General features: G+C 36.7%; 2 protein-coding genes across 3 annotated transcripts in view; one reads left to right on the plus strand and one right to left on the minus strand.

The window, feature by feature from the left end:
* Nucleotides 1-6,590, minus strand: part of TXNDC16 (thioredoxin domain containing 16) — a 75,353-nt gene extending 68,763 nt beyond the window's left edge. The window contains exons 1-2 of the mRNA XM_045823680.1: nt 6,439-6,590; nt 541-776 (exon numbers count right to left, since the gene is read on the minus strand). Coding sequence (XP_045679636.1) covers nt 541-703 — 163 coding nt within the window. The 5' untranslated portion in view covers nt 704-776; nt 6,439-6,590. The remainder of the gene's footprint in view (nt 1-540; nt 777-6,438) is intronic.
* A 648-nt stretch (nt 6,591-7,238) lies between these two features.
* GPR137C (G protein-coupled receptor 137C) overlaps nt 7,239-24,449 on the plus strand; it is a 45,942-nt gene continuing 28,731 nt past the window's right edge. For both annotated transcript variants that reach the window (XM_045823083.1, XM_045823081.1), the window contains exon 1: nt 7,239-7,676. In XM_045823083.1, coding sequence (XP_045679039.1) covers nt 7,239-7,676 — 438 coding nt within the window. The remainder of the gene's footprint in view (nt 7,677-24,449) is intronic.

Raw genomic sequence — 24,449 nt, forward strand, 5'->3', positions numbered from 1 at the left:
GCAAAAATATAATTTTTTATGCATGAAGCCTTAAATGAGACCATTACAATTATCAGTTATGTTTAAGAGTTATATTAGTTAATTTATTTTAATTAATGGTATAGCTAAAGCATTAGTGATACTACATTTAAAGTTTAAAAACACTTTTAAAACATTTACATGCTAAAAATATAACAGAGTATACTTTCAGAAATGACTATATAAAATTCAGATGTTATTATCTTAACAGTTCCTTTTTATCTAGAATTTAGTATGGATTAGTACATGAGTAAAGTCACTTATCCTTATCCTCACAACAAATTTATAAAGCAAGTACTATTTCCTCATTATGGATAACAAAAAAGACAGAGAGAGGTTAAGTGACTTGACCAAGGTAATACAACAGGTCAAGTGGCAGAATCAGGATTTAAATTGAGGCAAGCATATTGTAGTAGAAGCATTGTAGCACATATAATTAATCCCAACAATAAGCTCTCAGTGAGCATACTGATTAAATAGCAATAGAAATGTCATAAAAATCAGAATATAAAAAATACTTACCAGCTTGATAAAAATAAGCTAAGGAGGCTCTCCCTGCTTGCAAGGTACTGAAATATTGCTGAGGACTCAGTTCTGGTAGAGAGTTGACTGCTGCCTTATAAACAATGCACATGACAACAAAAGAGATGCCAATTCTAAGTACTTTGAAACTGAAAGACATCATCAGCTGTAGTTGTATATAAGCAGGAGATTTTGTCTGTGTTTATTCACTGCTGTGCTGTCGCCTCACACAATACCTGGCAAGAGTAGGGGTTCAACAAAGTTTTGCAGAATGAATTTGTTAAATAAATGACTCAAGTAAAATATGCAAAAAAGAATAATATAAGGCATTACGTATACATTTGATCTTCCTAGCACTTTATTATTTCTTCCTAGTAAAAATTTGAGAAGGGATGATATATAATGACAGTGATTTGATAATGCTATTGACTTTTGATACTTCTAAAAGACAGTCAGGAAAATGCAATATTAAGTATCTCAAGTTTAATAGGTAGTTTCTGGAGTATGTTACACTGTCATTTTTAAGAGCTCTAAAATTTATTCTCAAACATTGAATTCATTTTTTAAATTGGGCATTTTATCCTTCTCTACTGGGAGTATATTTACAATTAATATACAAACAGCTATTTAATACTATTAACATGGGAGTGACACGTTCGAAAGACACATATATATCTACTATGTTCACATTTTTTCTACTTTAAAGTTCCTAGAAGATAGCTATTAAAACTACTTATGAACATTTTATTAATACACAGTTTTAATGCTCAAGACTTTGATTTATTCATACAACTTAGAAATTCAAATATCTTCTCAATTCAGTTCTATTTTCTGATCTCAGATTTGTTCTGGATTATCCTCCTCTCATCTTTCATGCTGCCCTTACTTCCACATTGTCCTCTGCATCTGCTTTCAATTCTCTTCTGTTTTGCTACTTTCATATTTCTCTTAAACAATTTGTTCTTTCAGGAAGCTTTTCTACTAACAATCTATATTATTATGTTTAAAAGAATATAATTAGAAAAATTTGTATAATATAAAAATATACTTCTAGAAGGTAAACATATGTCCACAGATGTAGGTGAGAATTTTGTTTTAATTTCTTTTCAAACAAACAATCACTATCTTAAAACAGGAGACAGTGGTGGGGGATGGGGGAAGCAAAAATTACCCATAAAATTAGGGGTAGAATTTTTCAGTAAGGTATCAAATGATAAAATAATTTAAAAAATTAGAAAAAGAAGATATTAATTGGCTATTTACTCTGTTTTTTCAATATTATCAATAAGAACAGAACACCTCTCCCTAAGGAACAGGTATATCAAAAAAGGAGCTAATCACTCATGATTACTTCCTGATATTCTTTTCATTACTATCAAACAGTGAATTCACTTACCATCAATTTTTAATAATAAGCCCCTTAGAGTTCAAAAACTCAAGTAGAATTATGAGTGAGGACTATGAGAGGTATATAAAAAAGTAATTTTAATGATATAATTAAGGGATATCCTTGACATTAAAATTGATTATACATTCTAGCCATTTTAAGCCAGCATATTTTAAAGCCACTTTATATTAATAGGAATGGTTTAAAAATAGGTCATTCAAGATTTTATTTATATTCTGGGGGTGGGAAAAATGCATACATCTTGAGCCTAAGAGAATAACTATATAAAATCTGTTACCAATGAAATAATTCCAACCTAATTAAAAGGTAAAATATTTAAAGTATAATTTAAGATTCAAATATAAAGTATCACTTTTCCTGTCTTTGTGGTTACAATTCAATTATTTCAACACTAAGTTGGACATTAGGGTTAACATATGATTCTTTTCCCCTAGAACGTATTTTGTAACACCAAAAGTTCTAACTGTACATTCAAGACTTGAATACTTTCCCACATCTATCTCATTAATCAAATGAGATTATACATTTCAAAGTACTTTGCATTTGGTCAATTAGAGATTTTGGCAGTTATTCTTACATTTTTTTTTGGAAATAGGAACTTAATAGTAACTTCTGCAGTTTGCTCCATCTTTGATAAGTTTGATTATTGAAGAAATGACTTAAAGCAGAGAATATTGCACAGGTCAGCTAGAAATAGAGTTTACATGGTCATAACAAAATAAATACTGAATGATGATTTAACCAAACCTATGACAACCACAATTGAGTAGATGGGGAGACAGAAAATAGCGGATCATGCAGTCAGGGTGAAAAAGAGGATAAAAGAGAGCTAAATATTCATCTTTTACAAGACCAAAAACCAAGTTTATTGGAAACAGGAATATCAATGCCAAAAGAAACAGGGAGCAGTTAAAAGTAATTGCCTCTAAGGAATAATAAATTGAAGGGGGGAAGATACCAAAGGGGCTATTGAAACCCTATTGAAAGATCTGACTCTTTAAACACTGTACCTTTTCACTTTGATTTTTAAAGAAATTACTTATGTATAATGAAATCTTTTACAGCTTCTACTCTTATCAGTCCAATCTACCCCATGGGGCCACAGAAGAGTGTTCATTTCATATGAATAAAATGCATTTTCACAGGGACATGGTCTCCTCATAAAAAGATCTTGAAAAGGTAAGTGTGGATGGTGAGTGGTGGGGAAAGAAAACACCCACTTCTAGTGAAGTCTGAGGCCACCATGTGATTTAAGTGAAAGTGGTACGTCTCTTTTAAGCAATAGTTTTAACAGCTACTGTGTAATATACCAAGCTTTATTTTCCTCTGTAACAGGCACTAAAAATGCTCAAATAGTGACTGTTTATCAATGTAGGTCCCAGAATGAACGCAACAAAGAGAACCTGTAGCTGATATGCAATGAGCATGTGACATAGAAGAAATAAACCTTGTTGTCTTAAGCCACTGAGATTTAGGGAGTTATAATTGCAGAACAATTTAATTTATCTTCACTGGTATACAAACTAGAAGTGAGATGCTGCCTTAACAAGAACTCTAAAATACTACATCAGGGATTAAGCAGTAAGGGCCTAATCAAGAAAACATTTTTGAGAAAACTTATCAGAGACACGAGCTGAGCAAATGATCCACATTAAGGAGTGACAAAACATCTGATGAAACTGTCACTACAATAATTTGAAAGTGGCAAGTACCTAATGAATTTATGAGCATGTACCTAGGTAGCTAATGGACTTATTTATAGCCCTAAGAGAAAAGGCTAGAAAAGGGAAGATGAATACTGTGATAGCTACTGTTGTTTGAGTGTAATAAGAAAGGTACTCAAAGAAGAACCCTATCCAAGAGACTTGCTGTTCCAAATGTTAGTCCCCACTCTTGTATGGTCAGGAAGCAAGCTAAAAAACCTGCTCTGACATAGAAAGAGTTTATAGTCTCCAAAGCCAACTTCAAATGTGATCAAGGATAAAAAAATGAAAGGGACCTCTTGCAGGGCAAAGCCAAGGACCATGGAGAACTATGCTCTAAAGCATGTGCCAGAATATGAACTATCTGCTACTGGTCTATGATAATAAGGTAAACACAGAAATTTAGTGTAAATGTTTAGAAGCTTTTATAGCAATTTCACACATTTGCAAATAAAATGCTTAAGGGCAACAAAAGTTTTTACTTGGCACCAGAATACTAAAAGAGCTCCCAGAGGGAAATGAGGAAGAAGTGTTTCAAGGGGAAAACACAGACATTCTTGCTCATGAGAGAAGGAGACAAGGATTTTCCTTCATGTATTCTCTAGACAGATGGAGCAGCCGGTGGCCCTCTTCAGCTAGAGCAATCCCATTTTGGGATTGGGTCCAGCATATAATACGTGGTAAACAGTTCAGCTTTAAATGTTTGAAAAAACATTGTACTAAAGTAATCTGCTCTCCTAGAACAATAATATCCAATCATTTTGCATTTGGACACATTTCTAATTTTAAAATCTAGCAACAAGCTTTTCTAGAATACCCTTGATTCAGTTCCCCTTTATAGGCTTAAATTTGCCTTATGATTAACTATAAAACTAGTGGTTTTCTCTCTTAAGAAAAAGAGGAAATTAACAACTGTAAACATAAAATAAATTATACCAAATCTGTAGGCATCATTCCCTGCGGAAAGACATGTTTCAGCTTTGCAACAAATGGGGCACTTAATGCTTACAAAGTTTCTGTAAGAGTATTGTCAAAAACTAGCTTACTAATAGTTTAATGCTGCTACTGTGGAACAAAACCTGCTCACTGAACTAGCCTCAGATAAAACGATTATATCTCATTACAGCTTATCATTTAAGACCCAAAGGTGGCAATAAAAGGAGTCAACAGTGTCAGCATCTATTTTATAGCCCCTTCAAGACAGTTAGGGCAAAATCCTTTCTCTCCACCCACACCCCCCAACAAACACCCCCAAAAAGGAGGAAACAGAAGGGTATCAAGACTTGCAATGACAATGGAATAAAAAGTCTTAAAAGCAAAAACCTAAAACTAGTATGAGTAATATCTAGGTGTTAGCTATCACTTTAGTAGAGAATATAGGCAAAAAAGAAAAAAGTCTTCATGGAGAAAATCTATTCATGACCTAAAATTTGCACCTTGTTGATTATGGAAGATAAAAAACAGTGAACATGCCAGAGAACAGGATAGTTTACTGATTTTGCCAAGTGCCTCAAATCACATAACTCTGAGTTCATGCTTAATTTGTGTGCTTAAGCACATAATGGCAATTAGTTAATTCACTGTTGCCATGAGCACTGTCCCCTTTCAAGTAAACTGTGTACAGCCCTAACCACATGTTCTAGGAATCCATTAGGTGAATTTCTTACACTCGAATGAACATGAGATCCTGCTCTAAAGCATTGTTGGATTAGGTCTGTTAACTTCTTTAGAGCAAATTGTACCCTACATAGGCTGCACTGCATAACTGCTCAGGTGACGTTTCATCTGATACCCACCTAACAGTGCTAGGCCTAAACATCCATCACAGTTTGTTCACGCACCTGTAAAAGAACCCAGGACTCACTAGCACCTGGTGCCTACATGGACTACTGTTCCAGAATCTGGAGCAAAACAGACTTTAAAGTTCCCTATGGATCACTAGCTAGGAAAAAAGGTACAAACACTCTTCTTGGGCAAAGCATTGGAGCGAAGGATGGTGAGTTAAGAAAGGCTGAGTCTTGGCTGTGCCAGTAAATGCGCCAATGTCTTTCAGAGACAATGAACTTGTGGTGTGTGGCTCATTCTAAGAAAAACACGAATTATTTTCTCATCATTTTGCACTATTCTGTTTATTTTATTACCAAACACCAAAAAAAAAGTCAACAAATGTTATATTAGTCCAATACACGGTGGGAAATTTATTTTCTACTCATTTATAGCAGGTACAAAGCCTTTATTTTGTGTCTATGAGCCCCAGGAACCTCTAGCGCCACCATTTACCACAGACAGGAGGAAGGTTTGAAGAATACATGTGGGATTTTAGGGACACAGACTATTCTACTTCTTCCTCTGTAGACCTTCATCAATAACAGAATTCTAGTTCTGCCTTTCTTCTAAACTTATGCCGAGAGCATCTTTACGAATTCTTAGTTTCAAAGGGTCACACACCCCCTATTCATATAGCTTGGATCTCCATCTCCTTCTAATACCACCCCTCTTCAAAGGACAATTCCCAAGGAAGGGAAGAGTCTTCCTTAGAACTTCGGTTCACCCTTCACCTCATTCCATTCCCTCTCCCCTCCAAGGGCTCAGGATTTTCTCGCCGCTCACGCCGGGAAAGAAGTAAGCAAAATGCCCCTCAGAAGAATCCAAGTGAGGCCCCTTCTAAATCAATGTCCAGAGCTCAGCGGTGCGGCCCTCGCTGGGGGAGAGCGGCTCGGTCTCAATCCCCAACCCTGCAGGCAGAGACCACAGCCCCTAGCCTGGAGGATCCGCACTGCCACCCACCTGCTTCAGCGCGTCCGACAGGTCCCGCCACGTGAAGGAGAGACTCAGGGTGGTCCTCGCTCCACACAACCCACTCGCCCAGCAGCCTCGAACCCCTAAGCCCACCCGCGAAAAAGAACTGCCTCCGGCTGCCACCGCTCTGCAGAAACCGCCTGCTCCGGTGGGGGGGGGGGGGGCAGAAATCCCCAAGGCTCCTCCCTCTCCTCGTGGTACTTACGTGCGACCTCTCCAACCAATTGATAGCGCAGTGGGCGGAGCGAAATCCGCCACAAGTGACAAGCGACGAGCCAGTCCTCCCACCGGTGCGAAAGAGCCGTGCGGTAGCTGGGCCAATCAGCAGCGTGGGTGGGGAATTCAGGGGAGGGAAAAAGCAGAGAAAGGGGACGCCCAATCAGATCTTGGAGCCCTGGAGCGACGGGTCTGGTGGCCCGTGGGCTACCGAGTGCGGCGCGCAGGGGCGTGCCCGCCTGGCCCAATCCGTGCGAGCCCACCGTGCGGAGCGAGCGCCTCAAATGCTCGGGTTTCTCAGCTGATTGTCTCCAGCCGAGAGTTGTTTTTTGCAGCTACCGAGCGGAGCCGCAGCAGGAGGAGCCGAGACCCCCCGGGGGGCGGGGAGAGGAGGAGGGATCTGGGGAGCCGAGGCTGCTCTGCGCGGGGCTCTGGGTCCTGTCACGGCGCTTCCTGGGGTTGAAGGTTGGGGTGGGTGGGGGGTAAGGCACAAATCCTTCTCCTCCTCGACGGCGGCTCCGAGCCCTGCCCCTTCCTTCCCGCGCTCCCTCGCCCGCCCCCCAGGCCCCGTAATGGGGGTGTCCGTGCCGGGTCCCGTGGCCGCCGCCGCCCCCGCGGCCGGCCGTGAGCCCTCGACGCCGGGCGAGGGCGGCGAAGGCGCCGTCGCTGCAGCCTCAGGCGCGGTGGTGCCGGGCTCCGTGCAGTTGGCACTGAGCGTCCTGCACGCCCTGCTTTACGCCGCGCTCTTCGCCTTTGCCTACCTGCAGCTGTGGAGGCTGCTTTTGTACCGCGAGCGGCGGCTGAGTTACCAGAGCCTCTGCCTCTTCCTCTGTCTCCTGTGGGCAGCGCTCAGGACCACCCTCTTCTCCGCCGCCTTCTCGCTCAGCGGCTCCCTACCCCTGCTCCGGCCGCCCGCTCACCTGCACTTCTTCCCCCACTGGCTGCTCTACTGCTTCCCTTCCTGTCTCCAGTTCTCCACGCTCTGTCTCCTCAACCTCTACCTGGCGGAGGTAAGGCGGCAGGACCGGCTTGCGGGGCCAGGAGGGCGAGTGGGGCCGCTGCGACCAACTCCCGCTGAAGATGGGTGGGGGTGGGGGGGCGGTGATGGGCGGACCTGAGACCAGCCTGGGGAAACTGAGGCATACCTGGAGGGCGCGCCAGGGTGATCGTCCTAAACTTGACAAGCCGATTGACTCGGTTACTGAGGGACTTGAGGGGTGAGTGAGTGAGAGTGTGTGTTCTGACAACTTAAAACAGCAAGACGACCCTTTGTTCGGCATTCTAACCCTCTAAGGTAAGGTGTTGCTGGCATCGCAAGAAGTGTGAGCCCTGGTAGCTCTGCCGAAGCTGGACTGTGTTGAGAGAGGTTGGATGCTGAGGTAGCAGCAGCTCTGCTGAAGCTGGACTGCTGCCAGCCATTACGTCACCAGGCAGAGCTGTTCCTCTGCTATTGTTGCTGCGTTTCTTTTATTAGAAGCTTATATTCCCTCCTGCATCCCCTTTCCTGTGGCTCGATAAGCCTCACACAGATTCCGTTCAATAGTTCTCCAGCAGAGTTAATAATCAATAACCAATACTGAGGGTCAATAGAAAGACCTCCATAAAGCCCTTAATGTTTGCCTCAGTTGCTTCGTGCTTTGGCTGTTTTTCCTACCTCTTACATCCTAGTGTGTCTGTCTGTCTCTCTCTCTCGAGCTAATTAAGGGAAAAATATTAGCTTAACCTGTGCCTATTGCAGAAACAAACCACCAAACTGTTTTTGCAACAACTTGCTTAATAGCTGGAAGCTAATCACACCCCCCTTTCTCTTTTATGAGGAATTACTGGTTGGATTGCATTGTTCTGTGGAGCTTAGATATTTGACCCATTTCAAACAGGTTTGGGAGTGTAAGGTTTACAATCAAGTGTATCAGCTAGTGGTATATAAGCCACAGAATTCTGAGAATTGTCCAAAAAGTATCCCCCCCAATCCTGCAACAAAAAAAAAAAAATCTCTTGAGAGGAGGAAACAAGGTGACATCATATACTTAATACTAATATAGAACAATATTGGTCTCTGCAGCTAATCCTCTCAGGCTTTTGGAGGTGATGAGAATTAACATAGCTATCAGGAAAAGTAAAAACATTTGGTGCGGAATCGGTGTTTATATTTCCTGCATACATAACCAACTGCTTTCTTGCTTAGTAGAAAGGAGGTAGAATGCACAATTTTTAAATCCAGTCATAACTTCAGCTTTTTAGCATGCTAAAAACAACAGTTTAAAATGAGTAACAAAACTTTAATTCTTGTCCTTTCCCATCCCTTTGGAAGTCCAAGCAATTCAATGACGAAAAAACAAACAAGCATAAATAAAAAGCATAGGTAATCGTAAATCAAATTATCATGCCACAGTCATGTCACTTATTTGACGATGTTCTGATCTTCTAGTTGTTTAAAGTTTAATTGCACTTCTCTCCCTTATAGTTAAACTGATACATATATTCTTCCTGACATTTCTAATATAATACCAATGACCTCCTTTCACAGAAGCCTTACTCTAGCTTCAGATATAGTTAATTTACCTGAACATGACTAGCAATCCTTTCCCATAAGCAACAAATAAGTTACCCTATATATTTGTTCTTACAAAAATTATATTAATGATCCACTGTAAAATAGTTGGTGGGCATTTCATATGTAGCTAAACACTCTACTCTTCAGATAGATATATATAGATATATATATATCTAACAGAGTGCACAAATATGTACAGCTAGGTGAGATTTTACATATGGATACATTCATGTTACTACCACCAGTTTAAGATACACAGTATTTCCAGTGCCACAAATGGTTCCCTTGTGCTCTCTGCCAGTCCTATCTTTCACCCTGAGTTAAACGCACAGTGGCTAAACACTGTCACAATAGGGGAAAAAAAGCCTCTATAATTAAGCTCAAAATTTAAACAGTATGCTTCTCCAGCACAAACTACACAATAACTAGATTGAGTTTTCAGATTTATTTTCAGTTGATGGTATTCCTATCTAGTGAGGAAGAACTTAAATGTCTAAAAGTCTTCCTGTTAAATCAGTCTTGTTTGTGTATTGTGATTTTTAAAAAGCAATAGAACTCTATTAACCTAGAAAATATAATTTGGAAGGAAACTAAAGCTTTCTCTTTTTGTAGTCTCTTAAAAGAGTGTAGGTTGTTTGTCTATGTTTGTCTTTTTATAATCAAATCAATAATTTTATGACACATCACTGTATGTAAAAGAACAAATTTTTAACCTGTTTAAAAAGAGGTTTCTTAAGAGAAATCATTTCCCTATCCATTAGAAAAAATCTAGAAGAACTGTATTTAAAAGAATATTTTAATTCAAATTTTTATATCAATTTCAAGGTACTGGAAATACACTTTCCATTGATCATTCTGAATTAATGAAACTTTCTCAGTGAGATATTCATATTCCCAGTGAGCAGAGCGATAGGAAAAGTCTGTGGTAACAAATATTTATAAACCAGCTGATTTTTTTAACCAAGAGGCCCTATATCTGTTTTGAATAGATGTGCATCTTGATTACCAAATCACTCTTCTTCACTATCTGTCTTATTAAATACCAATTTTATTTTACTGTTGATCTCTTTAAAGCATTTGTTGTATCCACTTCTCACTAATTAAAAACAGTCTAACTTTATGGACTTAGTTACAAAGAACAATAGAGCAGTGTAAAAATAAAGTTAGTAAAACAGCCATTGCTACTTTGAACATATTTGGTGGTTCCTCTAAAACTCATTATGTTTTTAAAATGTTAAGAATGACCTGAAAAAAGTTAAGACTACCTGAACCACTCTTTCTTTTGTTGACTGCACTTGAATAGAATTGAGATAAACATAGCACTTTCTGAAATAATTAGACTTTTATTGACAGAATTTTTACTTTAGCAGAAAAAAAAAGTTCACACTCTTGTACTTTTAGCATAGAAAACTTTAGTTTTTAAACGAGATTACAGTGGCCCCATGTTTTCCACGGGGATTCAATCCAAGACCCCCAAGTGGATTCCTGAAACCATGGATAATACCAAACTCTCTATATACTATGTTTTCTCCAGTACATATATAGCTTTTCACTTAAAGGAGTCACTTTATGGCCTTTCTTTGTCATATCCAAATTATCAGAATCACTCCTCTTGCATTTGGGGGCCATTATTCAGTAAAATAAGAGTAATTTGAACACTGGCACTGTGATACTACCACAGTTAATCTGATAACCAAGACTGCTACTAAGTGACTAATAAGCAGGTCAGTATTACAGCATGGATACCTTAGACCAAAGATTTTCATCAGGTATGCTGCAAGAATTTGTAAAATATGCAACACCTGACTATTTAGGTAGGGGCACTTACCACTTTTCCCTTAGATTCTCAAGTTTTTGAAAAAATGACGACAGCCAACACAACAATAGCTATCTGGTGTATAATTTTGAATGAATCAAAATTATATCTATTTTTTGTTATCAGCAAAAATATATTTTGTAGTGTACTACAGAATTTTAGTAATTAGTTTATGTGTGCCATGAGATGAAAAAGGTTGAAAAATCTCTATGCCAAAGGGGTCACCACCTAAGGTGGAAACTCCTTTAAGGATAAGTTATTTTATCATATTTTTATCTCATAGCAACAAGAACAATGGGGAATATGTTATTGAGGGAGAATCTTGAAAAGACTAAAATCTGGAATGTATTTAGCCATCAAAAATTTGGGAGTTAATTTTGATGAACACTTGAGGGAAATTATTTGTGTACTTTCTGAGATCTCTATATTTTTTGCCTAAAAGATTGCTTATGGTATGAATGCTAAGATTCTCTTATCTTGGTTTAATTAGATAAATTTAATTTTGATTACTATAGGTAAATCTTAATGAAATCACTTCATATATTACAGAATTTTGCTTAGCAAAATTATTTTTATATGATGGCAAATGGCCTATGGTATTTAGAGCTTTGCTAATTTGGTTTCAACAAATATTAAATAGAGAAGCCAGTAAAACAAATACATCTCACATCATGAAGTCAGTTACTATTTACTGAAATAGTGGTTTAGTACAGTGTTGGATTTTTATCAGTAATTGTGATTTTGTCGGAATCTCTTAAACGGTTTTATCCATTAATTTGGTTCTGTTTTTCCTGAGATCATCTGTGATATAAGAGTTTGTTGACATACAATTCTGTGGTAGAAGAAATGGTTACAATGTCTTACATTTTGGGTGATTTAATATTTTCAAAGCACTTTATGACACTTGTCTTCACAACCCCCATGACATAGGTAGAAATAAATGGGGTATAACTTGTCCAAGGTTATATGGCTAATAAATATCAAATATGAGACTACTGTATAGGCAGGGGCAATCAAGTCTTACCAAGTGATCTCTCCCAATGAGCTTTCCTGGATACTATCAATACATTATTACTTAGTACTTCATTATTTAACTTTCCATATTCTACCACTTCAAGCTTTTTTCACTCTCCAGCAATCTTCTTCCCCCTTCATACTCAGCATATGACTCTCATCTCCTAGTTTATAAAACTAGAAACCAGAGCCATATCACTGAATAAAGATCAGAGAAATGCCTTAAAATGCTGCAGAGAGCATTTAATTTTTCTCAATGAATGATTGAGCTGATAAGTAAGGAAATTCCTCAGAGGCAAGAAACCACAAAAGAAGATGTGAATGCAGAGTGATAAAGTATCACATAGATTTTTGTCTTGGGATTGGGGGTACTTTTTAGTGGCTTCCTGCTAGCCTAAAGCCTGGATTTTAATTTTATGTGTTGGTGTTATGGGGAGGTGACTTTTGAGGCAATATGTTGTAGTGAGTTCTAATCTCATTCCCTCCAGATTAATGCCAGAATCATAGTGTACATCTTTAGTGTATTGGGGGAAAATAAGCAGATCCTCAGAGGTTAATGATAGGATTTGTGCCTATCTCTGTCTTGGCTCTAAGTGAAGAAGATACAAATTAGGGGAAAAAAAGCCTTCCGTGAGAATTCCTAAAGCTCTCACACAAGTTTAAAGCCTAAATTGACACCACTTCTATGACTTTAGAGAAAAAAAACCCTGAAAATGTAGTTATGTTGGCTTGATAGTAACCTCAAACACCTGGGAAGAGCAAATGCAAATTGTCTTTTGAGGAGTATACATTAAAACCAGAATCCTGACAGATAAAATTTGAAAGAACATGAGCTCAAAGTGGAAAATTACACTAAGGAGTCTTATCTACCAAGATTGAATATGTCAGAATTAACAAATACATAGTATGAGATGTTCATGTGAATTAAGCAGTGTTGATATATGATCAAGAAATAATCAAAACTGACTAGGCACATTTGGAAATAAATCTCATTTAAAAATGAAAAATATAATTAAAGTTAGAAACTGAAATGGATAGTAACAAACTGAATAAACAGTTTAAAAAACTAGTAAACTAGAAGATCTGAGAAAAAGCACCCAGAATATAGCCCAGAGAAATAACAAATGAAAAATATGAATAAGGGGTTAAAAGAGAATTAACAGATGGCGACTGAAACATGAGAAAACTCATGAGCAGTTCGCAATGTGTTAAGATATGAGCAGATTCAACATACGGGGTCCAGCAGAAGTAAGGCCTGGTTAAGTGTGGTTGGTAAGGTAATAACATGGGTTAATAATGTATCATTTTAATTTGAACATTTCATATGTCATATGAAATGTCATGGTGTGCTTGAGCATGATATTGTTATGTTACAGAATTACATGCTTACAATTTTATAATAAAAGAAACGGGTGTTATTTGTTGTACCCTGTATATCTGATTGGACTTTTAGAGAAATTATTCAAAAGATTAATGACAAAGGTTGCCCAAATTTACAAGTGACACCAAGTTTCAGATTCAGAAAGCACAACAAATTCAAGTCAGGTTAAATGAAAATGAACTCCTCAGAGTAAAACCTCAAAATACCAAACACAAATATTTTTAAAACAACCAGACAGATAAGAAATTGATGGCAAAGGTACTTTGAGGTTTTACTTTAAAGTATTCAATAAAATATGTACAATTTCAACAAGGCATGAGAATTTCAGTAGAGATGGAAAATACTCAGAAGTACAAAACATAAATTGTAGACCTGAAGAAGACAAAAACTGAAGTGAAAAATATACTTGAGGGGTTCACCAGCAGATCAAACAGAAAAAAGGACTGATGAACTCAAAGTCAAGTCACTGGAAATAATTCAGTCAGAAGACCAAAAGAGAAAAAAGAATGAACAAAACAAGGGATTTATGGTACGCTATTGAGAAGACCAATATCCACATTGAGTTCCAGATGGATAGAGAAATAAACACAAAGTGTATTTAGAGAAATAATGGCCAAAAACTCCTGCAGTATTAAATGGACATCAAATCCAAGAAGTCAAAGGATACAAAAAAGAGGAATCCAAAGAAATTCATACCAAGACACATTATTATCAAATTGTCAAAAGTCAAAAACAAATAATATTTTAAAAGCATAGAGAGAGAAAGAAGGAGGAGAGAGAGAAGAAGAATGGAAGAAACTTGTCACATATGAGGGACCCCCCCCCACCATAAGCAGATTCTTCAGCAAAAATTTTGCAGGACAGCCTCAATCATGTTAAAGTGATGAAGATAAAAAACTATTATCTAAGAATAATATATTCTTCAAAACTATTTTTTGAAAGTGGAGAGATAATGACTTTCCCAGATAAACAAAAGCTAAAGAAGTTTATCACCACTAACCCGGCCTTCCATGAAATGCTAAAGAGAGTTTTTGAAGTTGAAACAAAGAATACTAAACAGTAAAACAACAGCATAAATATGAAACTCATTGGGAAAGATAAATACATAGACAAACACTGAATACAATTTATAAATGTCTATGCAGCCAACATCAGGGTACCTAAATATGTCAAGCAAATACTGACAGAATTGAAGGCAGAAATGCTCAGTAATGCCATAATAGTAAGACACTTTAAAACCCCACTTTCAATAATGGATAGAACATCCAGACAATCAGTACAGAAACAATACTTGATCAGTGCTATAAACCAAATGAACCTGACAGACTTACACAGAACATTCCATCCAACAGCAGCACAATACACTTTTTCAATCACACATGGGTGTTTCTCCAGGGTACCTCACATGTCAAGTTACAAAAATAAGCCTTAACAAATTTAAGAAAATTGAAGTCATACCAAGTATCTTGTCTGACCACAATGGAATGAAACTAGAAATCACTAACAGAAGTAAAACTGAAAATTCACAACTGTGAAAAATAAGTAGCAAAATCATTGGGTCAAAGAAGAAATCAAAAGGGAAATTAGAAAACACCTCATGAGAAAGGAAAACACAACATGACAAAAATTATGGGATGCAGCAAAAGCATTATTAAAAGGGAATAGTGATAAATGCCTACATTAAAAAAGTAAGATAGATTCAAACAAACAGCCTAAGTTTTCATCTCAAGGAACTGAAAAAAGAACAAACTAAACCCTAAGTTAGCACAAGAAAGGAGGTAAAGATCAGAGCCCAAATAAATGAACTAGAGAATAGAAAACCAATAGAAATCCATGAAATTAAGAGTTGTTTTTTTCTTTGAAAAAGTATACAAAATTGACAAACTCTTAGCTAGACTAAGGAAAAAAGAAAATCAGAAATCAAAGGAGATATTACAACTCTATGAACAATTATATACCAACAAACTGGATAATCTATAAGAAATGGATAAATTCCTGGAAACATTCAAACTATTGATTCTTACATCACACATCATAGACATGTTGCAAAAGAAGATACATGCATGACATGTAAAGATAAGATCATTATCAGGAAAATGAAAATTACAATCACAATGAGATACCACTAAATATTGACTAGAAAGACTAAAATTAAGAAGGCTATGCCAAGTGTCAGCAAAGATGCAGATTAATTGGAACATACTGAATGTAAAACTTTACAACCACATTGGAAAACAGTTTGATAGTTTTTAAAAAGTAAAGCATAAGCTTGTCATAAAACACAGCCATTATAGCCTTAGAAATCAAAGAGAAAGAAAAACATATGTCCATGCATAAACTTGAATATGAATATTCTTAGTAACTGTTCACAATAGCCCAAAAATAACTCAAATGTCCAAGAGCAAAGGGAGAAACAAAATATGATATATCCAAACAGAGGAGTACTACTTGGCAGTAAAAAAAAAAAAAAAGGCTACTGATGGAACACACAACATGGATCAATCTAAAAATTAGTAGGTAGAATAAAAGAAGCCATACAAAAATGAGCTTGCACAGTATTCCATTTATATTAAATTTTAGAAAATATAAATTAATCACAAAAAGTGAATCCCCAGTTGCTTGGAGCCTAAGCAAAAGAGAGGATGTACAACAAAGGGGCAGGGTGAAATTCAGTGGGTGTGGAAATATTCTGTATTTGATTACTGGTGGTTTCACAGATTGTATACATATTACAAAACTCATCAAATTTTACACCCTAAATGCACACAGTATGTAGTACATATATCTCAATGAAATGACCCTTCAAAAAAAAAAAACAGCACAGAGCTGTGTTTGCAATTATTCCAAGAATAAAATCTAAGTGGGGAAGAGGTCTAAAAAGTGTGACTCCGTCAGTTATCACCTATGTGTAACTTGATAAGGTTACTTGAGTAAATTACTTAACCTCTCTGTGCCTATTTCCCAATTATAAAAATGAGAATAATAGTACCTACCTCACAGAATCATTATGAGGACTGAATTACATAATTTAAATAAAATCTTTAGAGGTAGTGGCATATAGTGTTGTTAGCTATTAATAGTAATTTTCAAAGAATTGAGATTTCATAGACTACCTTCTCTCATTGAGAAAGCAGTATTTGAATTCAGTAACAAAAATAACATGAGAGTTTATCTGGAAAATTTTAAAACACTTATCAATGTGCATAAAGGAAGAAATCACAATGGAATTGGAAAAATACTTAGTATTTGGTAATAAAAATACTACATATCAGAACTTGAAAGAAGCAACTAAGTTGGCATGCAGAAGCAAATCTAGAACTTTAAATGTTTAAGTTACAGAAGAAGAGCCTGTAATTTCAAAGCTAAGATCCAATCTATGTTAGAAAAAGAAAAATGGGATAAACCAAAGGAAACAAATACAAGGACATGAATGTACAAATTAATGAAATAGAAAACATACAATAAAGAGACTTGACAAAGCCAAAAGCTACCCCATACCTTTCTTCATAATCAAATTTCGGGGATGATCACACTTGTGCTCAACATCTCACTTCTCCAGCCACTGTAATCTGCCTTTGCCCCACCACTCTACCAAAATAGCTGCTGCCTAAGGCTTGCAGTAACCTTCATGTCAACAAGTTCATTAGATTTTTTAATCTTCACCCAAACTAATCTCCCAGCAGCGGCAGACTCCATATTTGTCTTTGTAATACACACTGGCTAGCACTTTGGCTAGCACACTGTCCTAACTTTTTTTATAACCATCTAGCTTCTCTTCGAACCCATCTGCCTCTGCCTCTGCCTTGCCATCAGAGGTTGAAGTTGCTGAACACCTAAGCCTAGGCCACCTTTTCTTCCCAATAATTGTATCTACATTTGTGGCTTCATGCCACTTAAAAGCAGATGACTCATACACATATCTATGATCCTAACACAGACTGTTCCTCTTAGCTTTGGCTTTCTGTATTTTACATCTATTTGACATCTCAAGGATATTTGAAGCCCTCATATTCAACATATCCCAAACTGAGCTCATGATCTTTCCTCCTCCCTCCCTATCACACACCTTTCTACCCCAAAACCAGATCCTTATCTTTTGTTACACAATTCTGTAATGCACAATTATGTAATGTACTATTAATTTATTTATTTAATTCAAAAACCTGTGTGTCGATGCTGACTTCTCCCTCATACCTCACATTTACTTCATTACCATGTCCTGCCTATGTTACCTTCTAACATCTCTTAAGTCCACTCACATCTCCCCATCTACAATGCCTGGTCCAAGCTACTTCCATCTATTGCCTAGTCTATGTCAGTTAGCCTCCTACTTGGCTATTGTCTGTATCCTCTGGCTCCCACAAGTCTGTTTTCCACTCCAAGATTCCTCCATTGGCTCTGGTTACTCTTAAGGTAATGACAAATTCCTATACATACTACAAGGCACTTCATGATTCCCATCTCATCTACTGTGCTCCTCCTTGTTCTTTGCTCTCCAGCCACACTTAGCATTCTTTCAGTCCTTTGTACTTGCAATTTCCCTTCTGCTACAGAGTTTTTCCATGTTCTTTTCCCTCTGCCTAGAATGCTCTTTCCTTCTTTGCCTAGCTAACTCAGCTTCAGGGTGATACTTCTTCAGGAAAGCTTTCATCCAACTATACATTTAGGTTGGATTTCAAAATTACAGACTCAGAGCGTGCTCCTTTCTTTCATGTGACTTCAACATTTGTGATTTTATATTTATTTGTGTGATTTCCTTGTGGGAGCTTACTAGTTTGTATGCATTATTGGAAAAGAGACCAAGTCTGTCTTGCTGTATCTCTAGGTTAATACCTGGCATGTATCGGATGTTTAGTAATTTATTGAATGAACAAGGCCCTTGTTTACCATATCCCAAATACCATGGGGCAGGGAAATCCCTGCATGTATAATTTCACAGGGGAACTTAGTCTGTACCCTTCTTTTCTTTCTCTTTTCCCACTTACCTGCCCTCTCCCTGTCAAAAAGAATGCTTGATTTAAAACAGGGATCTCAAACTCAGATGCCTGGAGGGCCCTGCATACTACCATTTGAATACTGTGATGAACTAAAGAGCACATACCTAAAGAGGGCAGCCACATTAATTCAGTCCAGTTGCAAGGTACCATTGCCAAATCACCTGATTTTTTAAGAGAAATCAGAAATTCTGATTTGATTTTTTAAATTAGAAACTTAATGACAGGGTATTGAAGAATTGTTAATACTAAAAACATTTGGGGGTCAACCCCAAGCCAAGGATTACTTCTCCTCTCCCTTCTACTTCTGTATTATGTTCCCTAAAGGAGTAAAACAAACCAACACAATCTGTCTTTATAATTTCCATATAGCAAAGCTGAATTATATTTAATACCCATCAACGGTAGTTTTAAGTGAATTCTGAGTAATTAGCAGGTTAAGTTACGGGAAATTTATGATGTTCTAAGTCTAACCAAAAATGGGAAAGCACCGTATATCACATACATCACCACATACCACTGATTCTGCCTTCCTCTACTACCCTATGTGTTGCTTCAGCTCAACCACTATGTGTTACATTTATTTTGAAGGAAATTTTGCATAATCTTTAGCATCTGGCACTTATCTATGTGGTCAAGGCTTAATGATTTGGATGGTTGAGCAAACTCACAGTCAAGTAAAAGGGTTTAAAAGACGTATTTCTTTCCCTCCACCTCCACAAATAAAATCAGAATGTCCAACTTTGCAAAGCAGTTAGAACTTTTTATGTACTCTAGTTTAAATAAAGATAAACTTACATAAATTAAGTGTCCTTGAATCTTTTTATTTTAACTTTGTTAAGGTGTGTGTTTAAAGTAGTATAATTTCAGCAATAGCTCTGAACTAGAAATTTGGGGATCTGAGTTGTAGTTGAAATTCAGTTCTACTTGGCTAATTGATAATCTGTCAAATCACTACTTTTCTAGGCCATTTGTTTAATAAAATTAGTCTCAGTGACATTCAAGACACCTTTAATTCTATTAGTCTGACAGTAATAAAGCAAATTAGAATTGAGAGTTAAAAAAGAGAAAAGCTCTTTATGGCTTAGTTCTGAAATCTAATACAGTGCCTGCGAATTCTATCTCTGAGAGATGAATGCCAGTTTTTAAAAGTTACACGTCATGTTAAAACTAATCAAAGTTTCACTTAGGACATAAACACGAATACTTAAATATTTAGAATCATCTGTCTTCTAAGATACAATGTAGCTGGGTTTGTCAAAGCTGGGTGTTTTTTTAAACACTTGTATGTTCTGTCTTTTTACAAAACCTCAGTTATAGCTGCAGTTTTTCATTAGCATGTTGATCACACTAATTTTTTCCCCTTCAATCTCTCACTGTAAAAATGCTTAAGTAATATTTTCTTAAACTTCTGGGCTCTTTCCTCAGCTATTGTGTAGAACTTTGTGTAATTGCTGATCGAATGACTTGGGCTGGTTTAATGTGATGCTGTATACTCTAGGGAACTTTTCTGTCACACCATGGAATTAGCAGCTTTTAAGCTAATGTGAATGACCATCATCACTGATTATGTTCAAACTGTTATTGTCCTTAAGAAATCAAAATGAAAGAAAGTAAGCAGCATTCTTCTGCTTCTTTCTCTCTTGTGATGTTCCGTTGTTTTTTCTGAAACATTCTGCCCCTTTTTTCTCTACCATTAGTCAGGTATTTCTAATGTATCGGGCTTTCTATCTTTACAAAAAGCAACTCTGCTATCATCCTAGTTCAAAAGCATGAAAGGTTTTCTGAAAAATTAGTAATATACAAAGGGGGATTTAATGTTGGAAAAACTTTAAAGGATAACACAGTTTCAGCACAAATTCAATTGAAATCAGTTTCTTAAGGAGTCTAAATCTATAATGTATGAGACTCAGTTCAGAAATAAATTCTGTATATTTCTAAACATAAAATATGTTAGCTGATCTTCAAAGAATGTCCATAGTAAACTAATGAGCAGTCCAAAGTAATCTGCTATATTTCAGGGTGATTTTCAATAATGAAAGCTCACAAATTTTTCTCTCATTCATAAAATTAATGCTTCATTCCAGAATAATTTAGTTATCATTTTTTAAAATATGCTTCTAGTTAAGTAAAAATACTTGATAGTTTGCAAAACAACATAAAATGAAGGTGTTATTGTTTCTAGGTCATTACCTTTTACTAAACAGATAGTTGGGTTTCTGAGTATATTTTTATTGGGCATGTTAACTTCGCAAGTTTTGAAATAACAATTGCTGTGACATATAGCAGACACTATTAATAAAGCAGTATTTGTCACCTTAAAAATTAGGGAATTACCTTGAGCTGTATACCATCAAAGATTTAAATGTACAAACATTTCAAAGAGAACCAGAATCCCCATGAGACTTAAATTAGGAGTCAGGACAAGACACCTAGCTTTTAATCCTTTCAATTTCCTGTATGTTCCTGGACAATCCACTTAAATTATTCTCTAAAGTTCAGCTTTGTTATTTGTAAAACTATGTTATTGAATTAAATGTCTAAGGTTTTTCTTAGTCCAGGAGAAATTAGAGGCAAGCTTGTCCTCTCCCAGCAGTCTTACACACAGCACTTATTCTCCTAGCAATAATATGTGACAATACCTGTGAAGTATTGCCAACAAGGAGCACTTACCTGAGACTTGGTGTCCAGGGTTTTTAATGGGGATCAGTCATATGGGCATGAAGTGCCTTCATGGCTCATTTTAGTTATTAAGTCTATAGCCTCTTCAACGGTCAAACTGATAACCACATGGTCCAGGGCCTGCAGCATAAATCACATTGTTAGCATAGACTTTGGTGTGACCCAAAGCCCTCGGCAAACAAAAATACTCTCAGGTAGGGTTTTTTAAGGTCTTACAAATTATCTTCCAAGAGCCAGGAAAGGGCCAGATCTTTGGAATGTACAGGGTTTGGGCAGCTCAGGCCTGCTGAGTTAATCCTTCACTGCATACCTTGTTTCAATGAAGTAATCCTTTAGTACCTTCTTGAGAAAGGTGTTTGGTAAGCAATTTTTTGAGGGTTTTTTTTTTTCTGTCTGAAATATTTTAATTGTGTCATACTTGATTGATAGTTTAGGCAGCAATGCTAGGTTGAAGATTTTTCCTGACAACTTTTAAGGTGTTGCTCCTTTTCCAGTGTTAAGTTTGAAAGCCATTCTGATTCTTGATCCTTTATATGTGACTTGTTTTCTTCCCGTACTGAAAGCTGTTAGATTTTTCTTTGACCTCGTGTTCTGGAATGATGTGTTTTCATATGGGTCTGTTTTCTATCCATTTTGCAGGGCATTGAACGGGCCCTTTCAATTTAGTTACATGTATCCTTTAGTTTGGGGAAATATTCTTAAAATTTTCATTGATTTTTTTCTCCTTTGTTTTTGTCCTCCCTTTCTGGAACTCCTAACATTTGAATGTTGGACCTACAGAGCATATCCTTTTCTTATCACTTCTCTCCTATTTTGCATCTGTCTTTTTGCTAAACTTTTTTGAAATTTTCCCAACTTCTAGCCTTTCTCTCCACTTTTTTATTTCTACTAGTATGTCTCACTTCTGTTAGCTCTTCCTTATTCTCTGAATTTTTTTTTATTAATAGCATCTTGATTTTGTTTCATGAGTGAAGCATATTATCTCTCTGACTCTAATGAGGATAGGGTTTTGCTTGTTTAGATTTTTTGTATAGACATGGACTAGAACAAGAGATTTAGGGATTTAACTGGTCTTAAACAGTTTTTATCTACTCCAGTTTTAGCCACCTCCTCCTCTTGCTTTGAATGATAATTGGTTCCTATACCTTTTAAATATTCTGAAACATACCAGGTGGGTTCTCAACGCTTCTCATGACTGCCTTGGGATTCATCTTTTTTGGATAATCACACATTGTGTTGGGATCCTCAGGACTACGCTCAGCCTTGATGACTTGCTAGAAGGACTCACAATTGTTACACTCGTGGTTGAAGTTTATTACAGTGAAAGAATAGAGTGAAATCAGAAGAGGAAAAAAAGAGAGTTAGGTCCAGAGGAAAACAGGAATCAGCTTCCAAGAGTCCTCTCCCAGTGGAATCACAGGCTATGCGTAATTTCTTCTATAATGAGTTGTGGCAATATATGTGAAATGTTATTTACCAGGGAAGCTCATTGGAAACAGTGCCGAAGTTTTTACTGGGGTTTAGTCATGTAAGCACTCTCTGCCTAATACATACCAAAATTCCAAACTCCCAGGAGGAAAGCAGGTGTTGAGTATAAACCATATTGTTTGCATAAACAGTTTAGGCACAGTGAAACACCCTTATCATTTAGGGAGAAGTGGGAATCCTCCCAAAATCCAAGTTCCCCAATGCCAGCCAAGGACCAGCCTTACCAGCAGGCTATTCTAAGGATAGCAGTCTCAGGCCTGCTATGATGCAGGCCTTTTCTGCACACACATCGGTCTGGTTTCTGGCTTCCAGCATTTTATTGTTATATCTTTTCCCACTTATTCAAACATACAGTTTTATTCCTTTTAAGAAAATCCCTTTCATATTGCTTTAGTGGAGTTTCAGCTGAGAATAAAATTGGATACATAAAAATTACTTTTAAGCAACTAAAAAAAAAAACAACTAAGCAGAGAGAAGAAACTTTTTAAAGAGTATTTGTATTCTAAGAGGGAGAGACAAAAAAAATATTGTGTCCTAGAAAGAAGAAATGGCTGCTGTAAAAAAAACATACATGTATTTAGAAGATTTAAAAGGAGCTTAAAAAATGCATGTATGATAGGCATTGATAGAGAACATCGGAGAAAAGTCTGGCTCTTTAATTTACAGTTAAAATAGCTAAAAGCTTAATTGCTTTATGCAAGTAGTAGCAATGGCAAGCTTGGGAGTGGTGGACTACTCTCCATAGCAACTTAAGCAAGTGAGATGGAAACTGTGGATAACTGCTTCTGTAAAGCAATCCACATAGCTGGGTATGTATACCTATCTATTCATGGAGAAGAGATTATGTTCACCACAATTTATTTTTGTATCAATTTTGAATTTTATATAGATATGTTTTCCAGTTAAGTTTATATTTAAAATTTTTAAAAAGTGAGAAATCAACTAGACAACCAGAAATTCTATAGAAAAGTACCAGTTTTAATAAGTATTCTAGTATCTACCATCTTCAAGCAACATCTTCTTCATCTACATGCCATGGGGACAACAAATTTTACACAGCTCTTCAAAGATTTGAGGTAATTCTCCCTCAAAGCTTATGATACTTGTATTAACTAAACTTATTTTAGGTAACATTTACCAAAAAAGTTTATTTGTCATATTCTTCTCTTTGAGGAGCTAAATAGGGAGACAAAATATGGAAGTCTGCATTTTTAAATGGAAAATCAGATTATTTATAAATAGGTTCAAATTTTAAAGTAAAATATTCTAGTAATAAACAGTATTTTCAATCTTCATTAATTCAAAATTTTTAAGTATTTTTTAAATTAAGGGATGCTAGTTTGCACATGAGATGAAGGTAGATTACTAGGGGTGACCCCAAAACAACCAGAATTATCTTCTGGAAAGCAGGCCTTTGTAGTACAGGTTTCCCCCACTAGGTGGATATTCTAAAGAACCCATCTGTATCTGTGCCAGCCGGCATTGTCGTGAGAAGCTGCATTCAGCTTCAATGAATTGTTTTTGAAGACTCAACACATTTGCCCAATTCGTGATGAGCGATTTACAAGTGCACCTGCCCACACCACTGTGAGTGTTCAGTTTTTGACCAACAATGGCATGACCTCCGTGCTCCCCCCAATTCACCCAATCTCACCCTGAGCAACTTTTTTTTTTTGTTTTCCTGGATGAACAAAGTTCTCAATGGGAAATGTTTTGCTAATGTGTAAGAGGTGAAACCAAAAACAGCAGAAGCACTAAAAGGTATCCAAATTGATGAGTTGAAGAACTCTTCTGAGCAGTGGGAAACATATTTTGATAGGTGTATTACATCCAATAGAAAGTTCTTTGAAGGTG

This window comes from Phyllostomus hastatus, unplaced genomic scaffold (genome assembly GCF_019186645.2).
Source record: "Phyllostomus hastatus isolate PE091 unplaced genomic scaffold, TTU_PhHast_1.1 phas_scaffold_501, whole genome shotgun sequence".
NCBI lineage: Eukaryota > Metazoa > Chordata > Mammalia > Chiroptera > Phyllostomidae > Phyllostomus > Phyllostomus hastatus.